Genomic DNA, 19,261 nt, shown 5'->3' on the forward strand with positions numbered 1-19,261 from the left:
GAAAGCAAAGGCTGAGAGACCACCGCTAGTGCGCAGGCTCAAAGCAAAGTTGGACCAGCCGGAGGTGGCTGGAGAAGCAAAAGGAGGCGAAATTCTGAACGGAAAGATGTTTCTTTTATTATAAAGTGTAGCGGAGAAAAGGACCCCGAAATAACCACCAGTGATAGAAATTAATATCAGTTGAGCCCTCTCACACTTCACTCTAGCCTCAGTTCTAGCGGAGTAGGCTAGACAGGTATTATTGCTATTTTACAGATGAGGAAGTTGAGATTTGGCCACTAAAAAGCTGTAGAGGCAGAGTTTCAGCAGATTCATTGGAGAAGCACTGGAATGAGCCGGCGTTAGTGGAGCGGAGGGGAGAGAAGAAAGTTGAGATGGTGAGCTGGGGTATTTTTACGGGCTGACGGTAAAACCTCGGAGGACCTGAAAAATTGACAAGAATTGATAGTATTAGCAATTTGTAATGGCGTTATACCTGCCGCTGGCTGAAACAAAATTTGTGGTTTATTTCTTACAGTCTCTCCGGTTATTTTAAGGCGATAAGCTTATTTTTTATAGGCGTAGAGGAACTTTAGTGTGTTCGTGCTGCCAGTCACTCGGCTCTTTGGGAGAGGCAGAATCAAGTAGTACAGATCCTCCTCCACTTACCGTAGGGTTATGTCCAGATAAAGCCATGTAAGTGGAAAATACATTACTGCACCTAACCTGGGAACATCATGGCTTAGCCCAACCTACCTTAAACTTGCTCAGAACACTTACATTAGCCAACAGTTGGGCAAAGTCATCTAACACAAAGCCTATTTTTATTATAAAGTGTTGACCATCTTATGTAATTTACTGAATATTGTACTGAAAGTGAAGAGCAGAATAGTTGTATGGGTACAGAATGGTTGTAAGTGTACCGGTTGTTCACCAGGTGGCTAACTGGGAGCTGTGGTTGCTACCACTGTACAGCACGAAGAGAGAGTATCGTACTGCATGTACATAGCCCCGGGAAAAGATCAAAATTCAGAATTCGAAGTACGTTTTCTACTGAATGTATATCGCTTTCAAGCCATTGAAAAGTTGAAAGGGGAACTGTTATACGTGCAGGACCCTCTGTAGTTAAAAGCAGGAACTAACTTCAAACTACCCAGGCTCAAATTCTGACTCTGCCCTTTACTTGTTCTGTGACCTTGGCCAATGTAGCCTATATGCTTCACTTTACTCATCTGCAAAATAGCAATGATAAATCTATTATGAGAGATAAAAATGAGTTAGTACATGTAAAATGCTTAGAACAATGCCTGGCTTGGAGTCAGGCACTAGTTCAGTGTTCACATATTATTTTGTTTCATTTGCTTCAGAGTGATAGGCAATGTAACTCCCACGCAGGCCGCATCTCACTTCAATTTCACATGCTAAATACTATCAATATTTGAGAATGTGGAGACTATTTTAATCGGGCTAGTTGCAGGAAAAGGTCACTTTGTAGAGGTGCCATTTGAGTTAAGTAAATCCTTCATGATGAGAAGGATCAGCCAGAATATCATCTGCAGGAGAGGAAAAGTCTTTCATGCAGAAGGAGCCACATGAGCCAAGACTGAGGTTGGATGAGCCTGACATGGTCCGGAGACAGGAGTCGTGAAGAAGGAGGGAAGTGGACAGACCCTATATCCACATGCTCAAGACAGCCGATTGATTTTCAAAAGGACAAGGGGATTACAAGGTAGAGGCTGTTTAAGTTCTTAAACAACACAATTCATGTTTATAGTATAGTTTTGCAACAGAACTCCTGGCTGTTAATTTTATCATTTAAATCTTTGGGTTATTTTAGTGGGCTTTTGATAATTTCTCTTTCCAGTGAGAAAGGAAACAGGACTTTGTTGAAAGAGTCTGTCCTTTCCTGAGAGACAGCTTGGTGGTGGAAAAAAAAATGGACTTTGGCTTCAGATAAACTTCAGATCAAATGGACTGTAGGTGAATTAAATAATCCTGAGCTTCAGCTTCTGTGTATTTTGGTTGGAAATAATTACTTTGTGTTAAACGGTCTGAAGGAAAGCATCTAACACCACGTTTTGGACATAATAGCTATTCAAATTGTTAGTTTCCTTCTGCTTTTGATTTGCCAAGGCTTCCCATGAAACTGTCCAAATATGCCGTGTCTGATTGCTGTTCTGAGATTGCTGCTTGATTACCTTGTCCCGCTCACCTTCCACTTTTATACAATTTCCACCATTCCTTCCTACTTTTACTATGCACTAATGCACTACAGCATTTGCCTTTTATTGGAGTTAATCCAAAGGTGTATAACCCATTTCCACTCACATCTACATACCATCATAAAATATACTTACTTCATAGCCTTGTTTTTAGTAAGAAACTTTTGAAACTTGGGTGCAAGGGACATTTGTTTCATGCTTACAGGGGATTTTTTTTTTTTTGAAATTTGAGAAGAGGTTCAGATAATGTGCATTCTGCTCTTTAAAAAGAATAAGTTTGAGTAGTGTATTGACCTAGATGATCTGTCTAAGTATAACCTGGTTTTCAACAAGATATTTGAGTATAGATCTTCTCTCCTCTTTATTGGACATCTGTTGCTTTGTCTGACCAGCACCCTTCTATTTCTTGGAGACATGCCCTTTCCTGACCCTATGTGATTCTGTTGTTAATGTTAATAGCAGGCATGGCTGTGATCAGGCCCTGCTAATTGTGGAACCCCATCCCTGTCTTCTCATTGACTGTTGACCCAGGTAGGACCAAAAAAGTTCCTCCATCAGAAACTTTTGACATGTGAACTCTGAGAGAGAGTAGGTCTTTCCTTCTCTAGGATTATAAACATTAAGGACCATTAAAGTCTAGAACTATGTGGGACCATCTTGCCACCACATGGAGAGAACCTGTTTGAAGATGAAGTCAGACAGAACTGAGAAATAAGAGAGAGAGAAGTAGATCCTTTACATAGAAACAGCTTGCACCAAATTCTTGGACTTCCCAGTTGATGAGCCAATACATTTGAGTTGGTCTTTTGGTAAGTGTGTCCAAAAGAATACTGACTAAATACACTTCTATTAGAAGTGTATGAAGAGGGACTTCCCTGGCGGTCCAGTGATCAAGACCCCACGCTTCTACTACAGGGGACATGGGTTTGATCCCTGGTCAGGGAACTAAGATCCCACATTCCTTGCGGTACAGCCAAAAAAAAAAAGTCTATGAAGAGCCATGTTGTGGAGCACCCTGTGAATAAGTGGATGAATGACCTATTTCACAGCACATCTGTTGAAAGAAATTAATGGGCAGATCACTAAATAAACAAATGGAAGCTTACATTTTATTTACTATATAATATGTCTGCCATGCAATTTGTCTATATAGAAATTGGTTTTCCAGAAATTGTCCTGGAAAGAAATAATGCAAAATGTTAAGATGATTATTTCTGGGTAGTGGGATTCTGGGAAAATTTTTTTCTTTTTGAAGTTTTTTTCTTTATAAATTTCCCAAATCTTCTGTAAGGCATATGAATAGCTTTTATGATCAGAAAGAGTTAAGAAAAAAAAAACTTACGTTTTCCTTTTCATGTTCTGACACATTTAACTATTTATTTAGAGGAATTTTGGCATTCAAACATTTTATCAGAGACATTTGTTGTTGTTTTTCAAGACTCAATCTGGAAACCACATAGTCAATATCTGAAAAGATTTTATGCATTGACAAATGCTGTGGTCTGAATGTTTGTGTCTCCCCAAATTCATATGTTGAGATCTTAACCCCCAAAGTTGATGGTGGTTGATGGTTGGAGCCTTTGGGAGGTGAGGGTGGAGCCCTCCTGAATGGGATTAGTGCCCCTATAAAAGAAATCCCACAGAGCTCCCTGGCCCCTTCCACCACATGAGGATACTAAAAGAAGTCTGTGACTTGAAGGAGAGCCATCACCCAACCATGCTGGCACCCTGATCTCAGGCTTCCAGCCTTCAGAACTCTGAAAAATAAATTTCTATTGTTTATGAGCCACCCAGTCTGCAGTATTTGGATTATAGCAGCCTGAAGGGACTAAGACAACAACAACTGAACACTAATAAGTCAGATGCAGTGTATATTTTGCTTCCATATTTTTTCATTCGTATAATAAATAAAAACCCTTAGCTTATCAAGTTCGGCTCTAGTTTCCACTGAATAGTTGAAAGAGCTTCCCCTTTCATTCTTATCAGTCACTATGCTCAGGAATCTATATATAATCTCTCCTATTATTATTAAGCTTTTCTATATGTTGAGAGGAATAAAAAATTATCAGTCTTCAACTTATCATAAATACAACAAAATAAGGGGGAAGAGAAGCAGGGGACATGTTGATTTCTGCTGCATACTGATTGTCGTAGTATGTGGGTAATCCTGGACACAAAGAAAATTATGCATATGGCTGTGTCTCAGGCACATGACTGAATTCCTTTGATCTATTTTCATCTACAAAAAGAAGACTCATACTCATTGATAAGAATCTGTAGGAAATTATGTGGTTTGGTGTCTAAACAATAAATACAAACCAGAAGTTCTGTGCCAATTAGGTTTCTACAAACAAAATCATATCTGAAATAGAATTAGAAATAATAAAATAAAATAATAAAAGTAGAATATATTATTGTGGGCTAAATTCGTAAGTCAAATAACTATTATGGGAATAGTCCCCCCCCTACACCCCTGCCCCAAAGAAGCCCTTGTCCTAATTCCAGGAACCTGTAAATATGTTACCTTGTAAGGCAAAAGTTATTTTGCAGTTGTGATAAATTGGGCATTTCAAGATGAGGAGATTATCTAGGTGGGCCCAATGTAATCACAAGGGTGCTTATAAGAGGAATGTGGGCAAGGGAGAGACAACAGAAGCAGGTGTCAGTGAGGAGAGAAGTTGCTATACTTCTGGCTTTGAGGATTGAGGAGGGCCTGCAAACCAAGGAACATGGGCAGCCACTAGAAGCTGGAAGATGCAAGAAAATGGATTCTCCCCTAGAGCCTCCAAAATGAGCATAGCCTTAGGGACACATTTTAGACTTCTGACCTCTAGAACTGTAAGATAAGTAAGATAATAAATTTATGTTGCTTTGAGCCACTGAGTTTGTAATAATTTGTTACAGCAGCAATAGGAAACTAATACAGATTGCCAGATAAAATACAGAATGCTAAGTTACAATTGAATTTCAGATAAACAATAAATAACTTTTTTTTTAGTATAAGCATGTCCAATTCATCCCCAATATTGCATAGGACATACTTATACTAAAAAATTTGTTTGTTTATCTGAAATTCAAATGTAACTGGGCATCCTATATTTTTAAACTAAATCTGGCATCCCTAAATTATTATAATTTGCCTTATTTATTCATGTATATATTAATTTCTATCTCTAGTTTTATATACCAAGTTTTCTTTTAAAGGAAGATGCTTGTGTTCATCACAAACTATATTGTTGCGGGGAGTTATGGTATTATGAAGCTATTTTTACCTGAAAATTTCTCATTGCATTGTGAAGATATGTAGTTGAAAATATTGGGTGGCAAAGCTCTTTTTTGTGTGTTAGAAGGAACTTCCTCTCTGGCACAATAGGAAAGTCTATAGATAACATCTCATAATTTTAAAGCTATAAGGGTCCTGAAAGGTCAGGGCTAGTACAGGGCTTGCAGGTGAAACGACTTCAGGGTCCAGGTAGATATAAATGAGTGAAGCTGATTAGTTTAGGACTATAGGAAGTGATGGGGACTGTGGTGACCTACACAGCACATGCCCTGTTTAAAGGGATTGAAATATTGTTAAAACTCTCTGTGAGCAAAACAAAACATGGACTGCTAGTTTGCTTAGGCCCTCTCTCATAGTCTCCATCACCCCAACCCATCCAAATAAGCTCTTATCCTAAGTAAACACAGCGTGCTTGCCAAGCAGATGCAGCCTTCTGAGAAGTTCCTTAGTCCCTTTCAGCCACATCGCTGGTCCCAAGCTCCTCCTTTATAAGTTCCAGAATGTCTACTGAGAAGATTTCATCTTTAAAAACCATCAAAATTCTTGCAACTTTTAAATGTGATCCTCTGACCAGTAGCATCAGCATCACCAGGGTGCCAGTTGAAAATCCAAATTCTCAGGTCTCATTCCAGACTTACTGAATCAGACACTTTGCAGAAGAGGCCCTGCAGTCTGTTTTAAAAACCTCTCCAGGTGATTCCTACATGCACTAAAGTTAGAGAAGCCCTGATTTAATTTCTTGGAGAAAGAGGTATACCTGGTCTTGTGCATAGCCCTGGGATTCCCAGTCTGTTTTGTGCAAAATATACCTGCAGGTGTCATCCACTCCCCTTTCCCCAGAGGATGCTGCTAACTAAGGGCTTACAGATTTCAGGAGTGAGGTAGAGGCAGAAAAGTAATTATGGACCTCCTACTATGTGCTAGGCAGTGTGATTGGTGCCAGCAAAGTTGTGCCTTCCACACCGTGATTTCCAACTTGCTCTTTACTCATTTTGCAGAAGGAGAACTTTCCGTTACAATCTAAACCTGAGCTATAATTTAACAGCATGGATTTAAAAAACTTAATAGACATTTTTCAGAGCACAGCAAAATTGAGTGGAAAATACAGAGTTCCTAAATACCTCTCCCCCCAATCCCAAAATACATAGACCTTCCCCCACCATCAACATCCCCGCATCAGTGTGCTATATTTGTTACAACTGACGAACCTACACTGACACATGATTATTACCCAAAGCCCATAGTTTACATTATGGTTCACTCTTTGTTGTACATTTTGTGGGTTTTGAAGAATGTATAATGACATATATCCACTATTACTGTATCATACAAAATAGTTTCACTGTCCTAAAAATTACCTGTGCTCCACTTAGCCATCCCTCCCTCTCCCCTAACCCCTGGCAACAACTGATCTTTTTACTGATTCTTTTTTGCCTTTTCCAGAATGTCATATGATTGGAATCATACAGTATTTAGCCTTTTCAAGTTGGCTTCTTTCACTTAGCAATATGCATTTAAGGTTCTTCCATGTCTTTTTGTGGCTTGATAGCTCATTTCTTTTTGTTGCTGAATAATCCATTGTAAGGATGTACCACAATTTGTCTATTCATTCACTTATTGAAGGACATCTTGATTGCTTCCAAGTTTTGACAATTACAAATAAAGCTGCTGTAAACATTCATATGCAGGTTTTTGTGTGACATAAGTTTTCAATCATTTGGGTAAATACCAAGGAGCCCAACTGCTACATCGTGTGGTAAGGGTGTGTTTGGCTTTGTAAGAAACCTACCAAACTATCTTCCCAAGTGGCTGTACCATTTTGCATTCCCACCAACAATGAGAGTTCTTGTTGCTCCATACTGGAACCACCGCTTGGCGTCAGTGTTTTGGATTTTGACCATTGTAAAATGTGTGTAGTGGTATCTCATTTTTATTTTAATTTGTAAGTCCTTAATGACATATGTTGAACGTATGAGCAAACATATGCTTATTTGCCATCTATAAAACTTTGATGAGGGGTCTATTTGGATCTTGTATCCATTTTTATAGTTGAGTTTTACGCTTCCTTATTGTTGAGTTTTAAGGGTTCTTTGCATATTTTGGATAATAGCACTTTATCTGATATGTCCTTTGCAGTTTTATCTCCAAATCTGTGACTTGTCTTCTCATTCTATTGACAGTGCCTTTCAAAGAACAGAAGTTTTTAATGCTAATGAAGTTCAACTTATCAAAATTTCGTTTGTGGGTTGTGTCTGTGGTGTTGTATCTAAAAAGTCACCTCCAGGGGCTTCCCTGGTGACACAGTGGTTGAGAGTCCACCTGGTTCGTGTCCCGATCCAGGAGGATCCCACACGCCGCGGAGCAGCTGGGCCCGTGAGCCATGGCCGTTGAGCCTGCGCGTCCGGAGCCTCCTGTCCCAAGATCCTCTTGACTGTCTCCGATGTGTGTTGTCTACTTTTTCTGCTCGAGCCCTAGCATATTTATTATAGTTCTTTTAAATTCCTGGTTTGATCATTCCAATATCCTTGCCATAACTGAGACTGGTTCTAATGTTTGCTCTGTCTCTTCAAACTGTACTTTTTCTTTCAGTATGCCTTGTAATTTTTTGTTGAAAACCAGACATCATGTACAGGATAAAAGGAACTGAGGTATCTAGGTGCTTTGCGATGTGTTGGTAAGGTGTGGGGGAGGGGAACATTCTACAGTCCTGTGATTTGGTCTCAGATTTTTAGTGAGCCAGGGCCCCTGGGCTGTGACCTTTACAATGGTCCTTAGGTGAGACCATAAGGCTAGGGGTGCATAGAGTTCAGTCTTTCTCTTTTCCTAGGTTAGTGAGGCTCTGGTAATATCCCAGTCTGTTGGGCTCTGCTGAAATAGTTTCTGCTGGGGGCAGGTCTTGTTAAGAAGAACAGGGTGTTCTGGTCCTGTATCATAATGGCTCCTTCCCTTGCCAGAATAATGAGGAGATGTTTCCCCCCTAGTCTTCACTGTGAGAGCCAGGTATGGCTTCTGGAGGTAAACTCACAAAAGCATTGGAGCCACCCTGTGAGTGCCTCCCTGCTGGAGTTTTATTTATTTACTTATTATTTTTAATATATATATATATTTTAAATTTAATTTTATTTATTTTTTTATACAGCAGGTTCTCATTAGTTATCCATTTTATACATATTTGTGTATGTACGTCAATCCCAATCTCCCAATTCATCACACCACCACCATCCCCTGCCACGTTACCCGCCTTGGTGTCCATACGTTTGTTCTTTACATCTGTGTCCCAATTTCTGCCCTGCAAACCAGTTCATCTGTACCATTTTTCTAGGTTCCACATATATGCGTTAATATACGATATTTGTTTTTCTCTTTCTGACTTACTTCAGTCTGTGTGACAGTCTCTAGGTCCATCCATGTCTCTACAAATGACCCAATTTCATTCCTTTTTCATGGCGGAGTAATATTCCATTGTATACATGTACCACATCTTCTTTATCCATTCGTCTGTCGATGGGCATTTAGGTTGCTTCCATGTCCTGGCTATTGTAAATAATGCTGTAATGAACATTGGGGTGCAGGTGTCTTTTTGAATTATGGTTTCCTCTGGGTATATGCCCAGTAGTGGGATTGCTGGGTCATATGGTAGTTCTATTTGTAGTTTTTTAAGGAACCTCCATACTGTTCTCCATAGTGGCTGTACCAATTTACATTTCCACCAACAGTGCAAGAGAGTGCCCTTTTCTCCACACCCTCTCCAGCATTTGTTGTTTGTAGATTTTCTGATGATGCCCATTCTAACTAGTGTGAGGTGATACCTCATTGTAGTTTTGATTTGTATTTCTCTAATAATTAGTGATGTTGAGAATAATTTCATGTGCTTCTTGGCCATCTGTATATCTTCTTTGGAGAAATGTCTATTTAGGTCTTCTGCCCATTTTTGATTGGGTTTGTTTTTTTAATATTGAGCTGCATGAGTTGTTTATATATTTTGGAGATTAATCCTTTGTGATTCGTTTGCAAATATTTTCTCCCATTCTAAGCGCTGTCTTTTCGTCTTGTTTGTAGTTTCCTTTGCTTTGCAAAAGCTTTTAAGTTTCATTAGGTCCCATTTGTTTATTTTTGTTTTTATTTCCATTAGTCTAGGAGGTGGATCAAAAAAGATCTTGCTGTGATTTATGTCAAAGAGTGTTCTTCCTATGTTTTCCTCTAAGAGTTTTATAGTGTCTGGTCTTACATTTAGGTCTCTAATCCATTTTGAGTTTATTTTTGTATATGGTGTCAGAGAATGTTCTAATTTCATTCTTTTACATGTAACTGTCCAGTTTTCCCAGCACCACTTATTGAAGAGACTGTCTTTTCTACATTGTATATCCTTGCCTCCTTTGTCATAGATTAGTTGACCATAGGTGTATGGGTTTACCTCTGGACTTTCTATCCTGTTCCATTGATCCATATTTCTGTTTTTGTGCCAGTACCACATTGTCTTGATTACTGTACTTTTGTAGTATAGTCTGAAGTCAGGGAGTCTGATTCCTCAAGCTCCGTTTTTTCCCCTCAAGACTGCTTTGACTATTTGGGGTCTTTTGTGTTTCCATACAAATTGTGAATTTTTTTTGTTCTAGTTCCATAAGCAATGCCACTGGTAATTTGATAGGGATTGCATTGAAACTCTCTGCTGGAGTTTTAGCTCTCAGAGTTGTCTACACTGAGCCTCCGACAGATAGTCCCTTACATCTTAGGTTTCCTACCACATGCTGCTTCCTGCAGAGGTTTCTATATGTGAGTTTCTGCTTTGGTAAATTGTGGTGTTCTGTATCTCTCTGTCTGCCTCACCAAATTCTGTGGCAGTGGTTTGTCCCATGACCTCACTTCTGTGATGAATCTAAGAAAAGTTGTTGACCTTTAGTTTGTTCAGCTTTTTTCTTGTGTGTGGACAGCAGGACATTTCCAAGCTGACTTTTTGTTGGACCAGAAACTGGAAGTCATGTGAAGTAAAAATTTAAAATAGATTCTTTTATTTAAGAAACATGAATATAGCACTTACTATATGCCAGGCCCTGATTTAAGCACTTATAAATATTAATCCTAATAATTACCCTATGAGGTAGGTAAAGTTATTATCTGTTTTACAGATGGGGAAACCCAAGGCACAGAGAGATTGATTTTCCCAGGGTCACACAGCTAGAAAATCATACAACCAGGATTCATACCCAAGCAGTCTGTCTCAAGAGACTGTATTCATAACTATTACACTGTCCTGCTTCTTGTAAATGGGAATCCATTTCTATGCCAAGTGTATGAACTTTACCTTAACAGTGAATCTGCTTATTTTTTCTCTCTGTGAGTATCTTAACTTTCCTCTCTTGATGACTTTGCCATTGACATCTATATAGAAAAGAAAGCTGCTATTATTAGATTATCCAAACTCAATTTCTTATCCTTAGACTTGACACACAATTAGAAGTACAACCATGAAGTAGGGTTCATTAATGTAAAGAGACATGAAATCCAGCTGTAATCCCAAAACTTACATACAAGCAAGAGTGAGATTAATACTGAGCTTTTATTAACAAGGAATAGCAGCTGTACGTGCAGATGTGGTATTCATTCTTGATTGAGAGGCTCCTACAGACTGTGTCATTTGTACAACATCCACCACTCTCCTTTAGCCCAAAGCCCAGGGATGCTGCACCTATATCATGACCAACTCTTTATTCAAATGAACGATTTCAAGGGAAAAGTGTCTACTTTTTCTTGTTTTCACCCTGTTTTCCTCTTCTTAAAGTTGCCTAGGAAGAAAGGCTTAGGTTGTTTCAGAAGCAGCAGCTTCAGCAGAAGTGGGAAAACACCAGATGATGCAGACTCTCCGTGAGGTAACAGTGGACAGCCAAGTCCAAAAGGTGGTATCATGTGGCCTCATCTCTTTAAGAAGAAATATGGTATTATCTTGAGGTAGTACTTCAGTAGTAGGCAGCTTCTAAGATGGCCCGCAGTGATCCCCACCTGCTTGCCTTCAGGGCCTGTGTAATCCTCTTCTTTGAGTGGCTTGCCTCTGGCCAGCAGAAATCTCAAAATTGAGGGGATGACGCTTCTATGATTAGATGGGTTGCAACTTCCATCCCGCCAGCAGATTCTCTCCCTTGTTGGCTTTGATGATGCAAGTTTCTACGTTGGTGGGCCCATGTGGCAAGGAGCTAAGGAGGTCCTCCAGCCAACAGCCTTGTAGACACTGAGACCCACAATCCACAGCACAAGTGGAATTGAATACTGCCAAGAATCACATAAGTGAGCGTGGAAACATGCATCCCAAATTAAGCTTTCAGATGAGACCCCAGCCCTGGCCAACATCTTGATTGCAGCCTCTAGAGAGAACTGTAAGCAGACCCAGCTGAGCTGTGCCTGTATTCCTGACTCAGAAACTGTGATAATAAATGTGTGTTGTTTAAGCCGCTAAGAAACAATAGACAGCTAATGCCATTCCTACCACAGACTCTTCTCAGGTAAGCATTACCTTCGGACTTCATGTTTCATTGGCCTAGTCTCATCTTGTTGATGGTGCAAAGAAAATCTCCATTTGACATTTTTTGCAACCTTTGAATCCATCAAAATACTGCTAAAATATTTTATAAAGAAGTTTGTAACACATAAAGTGCTAGATCTGTATCACTGAAGTGTACTGTTTTTAGTGATCAGGAACATTTTTTTTTAAAGATTTAATTTCTTTTATTTTTGGTTGCGTTGGGTCTTTGTTGCTGAGCGCCGGCTTTCTCTTGTTGCGGCGAGCCCAGGCTGCTCTTCATTGCGGTGCGTGGACTTCTCATTGCAGTGGCTTCTCGTTGCAGAGCACCGACTCTAGGTGTGTGGGCTTCAGTAGTTGTGGCACGTGGGCTCAGCAGTTGTGGTGCACAGGCTTAGTTGCTCCACAGCATGCGGGATCTTCCCGGACCAGGGATTGAACCCATGTCTCCTACATTGGCAGGTGGATTCTTATCCACTGCGCCACTGGGGAAGTCCAGAAAAAATTTTAATGATGTCTAAGAGGTGACCTGAAAGGAAAGCATGGTTTGTATCTCAGTAATCTTGTTTTAGTTAAGTACTACTGGATTAGAACTATAATTTCTACCTCTGCCAATATAAGACGCAAAGAAAAATGACTTCTAATGTGCAAATGGAAAATCCTTGACCCACTTTGCTTTTACTTAAAAAAAAAATATATCAAAGCTGAGCCTGGAAGGGTAATTTATTGAAAGTCACTGACAAACAAAAATCCATTCAGAATTGGATTTTTTATTTGATCTGATAATGTTATCTGAAAAGGGAGAATACATCTTGGAAACTCTGTTATGAGTACATATCTGTAAGAAGAAATAGTATCTGCTTATAAACAGGGACTGGAAGGGAAAACTGAAGTTAATAGAGATTATATATTACATCTGATCATGGCATTTTTATTTAATTTTTGTTTCTGATATTACTGAAAGTTAGATTGTGTAACAAAAGTATGTAAGAATTCAGTCACCTATAGAAATATGTTTTGTGAATGTACTGTGTGCCAGGCTTTATTCTAAGTACTGGGATAATGTAGTAAACAAAATAGACAAAGTCCCTTGGAGCTTCTGTTATAGAGACAGGTGGACACTAAGGTAATCAACAAACAAGCAAATGAAAAATGCCTGGCAGTGATAAGTGATAGAAAAGTAAAGCCAAGCCAGGCATGTGTAAGGGAGAGTGACCAGGAGGATACTGTGCAAACAGCATCATCAGGAAGATAGCCTCCCTGATGAGGAGGCATTTGAGGAGACATGGAAATGGGGGCAATGAATGATTACGTCAGTGGACTTGAGCTTCAAAATGACTAAATAGGCTGTGAGGAAGCTTGCTGGAACAAATAGGGTGACTTCTTTGAAGTTCTTTGGCAAGTACTCAGTATAGCTGGGTGTGGTTTCTTTTTTTTCTTTAATTAATTAATTTATTTTGTCTGCGTTGGGTCGTCGTTGCTGTGCACGGGCTTTCTCTAGTTGCGGCACGTGGAGGCTACTCTTCGTTGTGGTGCATGGGCTTCTCACTGTGGTGACTTCTCTTGTTGTGGAGCACGGGCTCTAGGCGCCTGGGCTCCAGGAGTTGTGGCTTGCGGGCTCTAGAGCTCAGGCTCAGTAGTTTGGTGCACGGGCTTAGTTGCTCAGCGGCATGTGGGATCATCCTGGACCAGGGCTCGAACCCGTGTCCCCGCATTGGCAGGTGGATTCTTAACCACTGTGCCACCAGGGAAGCCCTGGATGTGGTTTCTTGAGAGGGAGTTTAATGGATAAAGAGCCCAGGCTCCAACTGCCTGGTTTAAATGCCAGCTCTTCAACTTGCTAGCTGGGTGACCCTGGGCAAGTTGTAAACCTCTCTGAAAATAAAATGGGGCTGATAATACCCTCATAAAGTGGTCATGAGAATTAAATAGTACGTGAAAAGCATTTACAACAGGTGTCAGCCTATATTTAACAATAATAAACATTAGCTACGGTTCTTACTAAGTTTCCTCTATTACAATATTTATTCTTTTCCTTTTTTAAAAATCTTTTTTGGCTGTGCCACACAGCATGCAGGGTCTTAGTTCCCTGACCAGGGATCGACCCTGTGCCCGCTGCAGTGGAAGTGCAGCACCTAAACCGCTGGACCACTAGGGATATTTTTATTCTTTTTTAAAAAAAATTTTATTGAAGTATAGTTGATTTACAATATTGTGCTAATTTCTGCTGTACAGCAAAATAAATCATATATATATATATATAATTCTTTTTCATATCTTTTCCATTATGGTATATCACAGGATATTGAATATATTTCCTTGTACTATACAGTAGGACCTTGTTGTTTATCCATCCTGTATGTAATAGTTTGCATCTACTAATCCCAAACTCCCAGTCCTTCGCTCCCCACCCCAACCCCTTTGGCAACCACAAGTCTGTTCTCTATGTCTGTGAGTCTGTTTCTGTTTCATAGATAGGTTCATTTGTGTTGTATTTTAATTCCACGTGTAAGTGATATCATATGGTATATGTCTTTCTCTTTCTGACTTACTTCTCTTAGTATGATAATCTCTAGGTCCATCCACGTTGCTGCAAATGGCACTATTTCATTCTTTTTTTATGGCTGAGTAATATTCCATACAGTATTTATTCTTTATTAAATGAGGTCAACACATGTCACTCTCCAGAGGTATAACCGTATGCCTTTTAAAATATGAGGGCTATAGCCGTCAAATTTGCAAACCCAATTTCCTAAGTAGCTTTTCTGGCTTCTAGGAAAGTTTCAGAACACGAGCCCAGAAGTAGCTTCCCAAACACCTTAGGTATAAGGTACATTGTTAAAACAAAGGTATAAAGAAGTGAGTAGATGTCAAGGATTCTTTGAAATCATCTAAGAATGTCACACATTTTAAAAATGTAAATTTCATAGTGGTTTAGGGCATGGGCTTTGGCTTCAGTGTTGGGTTTAGATACTGGCTTGGGAAACTGTGGTGTCTTGGACACATCTTACTTCTCAAAATAGAGTTGTTACAGCTGATACTCATAGCATTTATTATGTGCCAGACACTTTCCTTAGATGTTTACATACATTCGTTCATTTAATCTTCACAGCCCCTTTTAAAGGGAGTTACTATTATTATCATCATCCCCATTTTACCGATGATCAACATGAGGCAGAGATCAAGTGACTTTTCAAGACATTTAAGTGACAGAGTCAGGTTGTTTTGTTTTTTTTAAATTATTTTTGGCTGTGTTGGGTCTTCATTGCTACACACAGGCTCTCTCTAGTTGTGGCAAGCAGGGGCTACTCTTCATTGCAAGACGCGGGCTTCTCGTTGTGGTGGCTTCTCTTGTTGCGGAGCACGGGCTCTAGGCGTGCGGGCTTCAGTAGTTGCAGCACATGGACTCAGTAGTTGTGGTACGCGGGCTCTAGGGCGCGTGGGCTTCAGTAGTTGTGGCTTGCAGGCTCTAGAGCACAGGCTCAGTAGTCGTGGTGTGCGGGCTTCGTTGCTCAGTGGCATGCGGGATCTTCCCGGCCCAGGGATCGAACCCGTATCCCCTGCATTGGCAGGCGGATTCTCAAACACTGCACCACCAGGGAAGTCCCCAGAGTCAGGATTTAAAAGGATGCTGTCTGGCTCCAAGTCTGTGCACTTAAGCTGTACACTCCACTGCCTCTTGATAGTAACAGTTTCTACCTCGTAGGTAGAACTGTATTAAAAGAAGTGGTGTATAAGCACTTAGCATAGTACAAGACACAAAGTAAGTGCTCAATAAATATTTGTCAAAAGTCATAATAAATTATATCATAGTAAATAGAATACCTGCATACTCTATAATGGCTGAACGGTTCAATTATTTTTACTTTTTAAGGTTCTCTTGTGTATATTACATCAGCTTTGCAAGCCCATTAGCCTAATAACCCTATTTTGATAGGACATTGGGTTACCTGGCAACATTTGTTTGTACTGAGCCCATGCTGGCTCCTGACGGTCACCTCTTACATCTCTAAATGCTCACAGACCATCTGTTTGAGAACCTATTTTAGAATTCTGCTTGCAATCAGTGTCAAGCTCATAATTTACATATTTGCTTTTTTGCATTTTTTTGGAACTTGGGGAACTTCGAGCTCTCTTCAGGATGAAAATCTGGTTTACATGACTGGTATACTTCATTGATGATGAAGACTGTTAGAAATTTTCTATATAATTTCAATTTTTTATTAAAGTAATGAGATAACTATATTGTACTCAAAGAGGATTTGAATCATACAACTAGCAACTCACTCCTATTTCAAACCCATAGCTACATCACACTGTGGGGCTGATCCAGCATAAAATAAGATTACTCATCTGTTAGAGGAAATTTTCCAGCAGGAACAGAAAAATTTAGGTAGGATATGAGTCATATAATCTGACATTTTTCTGCTATCTAAATAAATCCTATTTCTTTTAACTAAACCATATGCTTTAAAGGAGTAAAAAAAAGAAAATATAAAATTTTTATACATTGAAACCCTTGACCAATTAGAACTTTTATACATTTGAATTTTTGAGTTAAAATTGGACTTTGAAAATAGGTCAGTCATTTTCTTTGCAGTAAACCTTTTCAACTGCATGTTTTCCTTAATAATTTCTGATCATCTAAATATAGCAAAGAAATTAAGCTCTGCATACTTTGGTTTGCTGTCTATAGATGGTATTGTCTAGAGCAAAAGCTAGTAGTAAAAGTTCTGAAATGTTAAAATGTATAGTCCATAGTCTCCCTTCGTTAATTTTCCAAAGGTCATTTGAGTTGTTAGGAGATGAGAATTAAGATTCATAACTTCAGTTGGCCAAGTCAGCATTTCATTTCTACAGTTTACATTTAAAATGATAACAAGTGGCTTCCATTTCCGTACAACAGCTAGAATCCAGGTACCATTGAAATGGATTAAATCTTGGTCACCAAACATTAAATTGCCCACCGCTCCCCTTTCCTTTTTTTACCTTTTGGTCTAATGAGGGCTTCAGGTAAGTTGCAGTGCAACTACAAAGGATGGGAGTGGGAAGAGAAGGAAAACAAGACAGAGCAGACTTGGTGGATCTTAGAAGAACATAAACTATTATTTGAGGATTTAAAGTGTGTGTGAGTGTGTGTATATGCATGTAAGTCTGTGTGTGTGTGTGTGTGTGTGTGTGTATGTGTGTGTTTATATGACATTTAGATTGATTTACACCTCCTTGCTGTTAAAACCAATGAAAACTGAAATCTCTTACTTGGCTTTTTGGTAGCATTTGGTGTCATTTGTCTTCTTGAGATATTTGTTTCCCATGACTTTGGTGACTTTCTTGAAATACTTTTTTATCTTTCATGACTTCTAATTCACCTGATTTTTCTACCTGTTTGGCCATTCCTTTTCAATCCCTTTTGGGTATTCCTCTTCCTCAGTTCATCTCTTAAATGTCAATGTTTCATGGGATTCTGTCCCAGAAAATGTCTCTTTTTATATACTCTCCCCAGTTTTCCACTTCCATGGTTTCAATGACCAGCTATCTGCTGATTACTCCCAAATGTATTGTACCAGCCCTGACCTCTTCTGGACTCTGAATGCCTCTAGATGTTCTATGGACATTTGAAATTCTTTATGTCCACAGCTGAACTCGTTATCTTTCTTCCCAAGCTTGTTCTTCCTTATATTCCCTCTAGAGAATAGCAACACCCCAGTAGCCAGTAAGCCAGGGTGGCATTCTCGTCTCCTTTCTAACCACACCCACCTCTTCTTATAAATTACCAAGTCCAGTTGAGGCCACCTGCTTAAACACCTAACCCATTTGTTTTCTCTGATCCTATCATCATCACTGAAATTCAGGTCGCTATCTTTTGCCTGAATTATTGTATCAGCCACCAACTTAGCCTCTCAGTCTCCAGTCTTTTTCCTTTGAGTTCACTTTCCACATTATGTATGATGCTTCCCAAACACAAATCTAACCTTGCTGTTTTCCATAACAACCCTTCCATGATTTCCCATTGCTTTTAAGATAAATTCCAAACTCTATACCGTGGTTTACAATGCCTTTTATAATTTAGTCCTTGTCTATTTCCCCAGTCCCATCTGTGAACACTTCTGCCTTTATCTAATCTTCAACTTTATTAATTATTTTCACTTACTCAAAGGCACCAATCACCTCTAGGCATTTGCATGGGGGCTCTCTCTGCCTGAGTAGTTTACCCCACGTTTTCTTTCTGACCGACTTCTAAGCATTCTTCACTTTTCAGCTCAGAGAAAGGAAGAAATCTTTCCTGAAAACCCAGACTAGCTGAGTCCCCTCTCTGTGCTCCTAAAGCATTCAAGGCATACATTTTTTTAAACCATCTTTATTGGAGTATGATTGCTTTACAATGGTGTGTTAATTTCTGCTGTATAATAAAGTGACTCAACTATACATATACATATATCCCCATATCTCCTCCCTCTTGCGTCTCCCTCCCACCCTCCCTATCCCACCCCTCTAGGTGGACACAAAGCACTGAGCTGATCTCCCTGTGCTATGTGGCTGCTTCCCACTAGCTATCTATTTTACATTTGGTAGTGTATATATGTCCATGCCACTCTCTCACTTCGTCCAGCTTACCCTTCCTCCTCCCTGTGTCCTCAAGTCCATTCTCTACATCTGTGTCTTTATTCCTGTCCTGCCCCTAGGTTCTTCATAACCATTTTCTTTTTTTAGATTCCATATATATATGTTAGCATATGGTATTTGTTTTTCTCTTTCTGACTTATTTCACTCTGTATGACAGAATCTAGGTCCATCCACCTCACTACACATAACTCAATTTTGTTTCTATTTATGGCTGAGTAACATCCCATTGTATATATGTGCCACATCTTCTTTATCCATTCATTGGTCGATGGACACTTAGGTTAATTCCATGTCCTGGCTATTGTAAATAGAGCTACAATGAACATTGTGGTACATGACTCTTTTTGACTTACAGTTTTCTCAAGGTATATGCCCAGTAGTGGAATTGCTGGGTCATATGGTAGTTCTATTTTTATTTTTTTAAGGAACCTCCATACTGTTCTCCATAGTGGCTGTATCAGTTTACATTCCCACCAACAGTGCAAGAGGGTTTTTTCCACACCCTCTCCAGCATTGATTGATTGTAGGTTTTTTGATGATGGTCATTCTGACTGGTGTGAGGTGATACCTCATTGTAGTTTTGATTTGCATTTCTCTAATGATTAGTGATGTTGAGCATTCTTTCATGTGTTTGGTGGCTAT

At 39.5% G+C, this 19,261-nt stretch overlaps 1 protein-coding gene across 2 annotated transcripts in view; it reads left to right on the top strand.

Annotated features, from left to right (window-relative positions):
• Nucleotides 1–10: 10 nt before the first annotated feature.
• The window catches only part of LOC137223441 (uncharacterized), a 50,246-nt gene continuing 30,995 nt past the window's right edge, over nt 11–19,261 (top strand). Inside the window, exons 1-2 of one of the 2 annotated variants that reach the window (XM_067735168.1) lie at nt 12–377; nt 1,539–1,708. In XM_067735168.1, coding sequence (XP_067591269.1) covers nt 1,593–1,708 — 116 coding nt within the window. In that variant the 5' untranslated portion in view covers nt 12–377; nt 1,539–1,592. Of the gene's footprint in view, nt 1,709–19,261 lie in introns of both variants that reach the window. The other variant, XM_067735167.1, reaches the window with a different exon arrangement.

This window comes from Pseudorca crassidens, chromosome 4 (assembly GCF_039906515.1).
Source record: "Pseudorca crassidens isolate mPseCra1 chromosome 4, mPseCra1.hap1, whole genome shotgun sequence".
NCBI classification, from domain to species: domain Eukaryota; kingdom Metazoa; phylum Chordata; class Mammalia; order Artiodactyla; family Delphinidae; genus Pseudorca; species Pseudorca crassidens.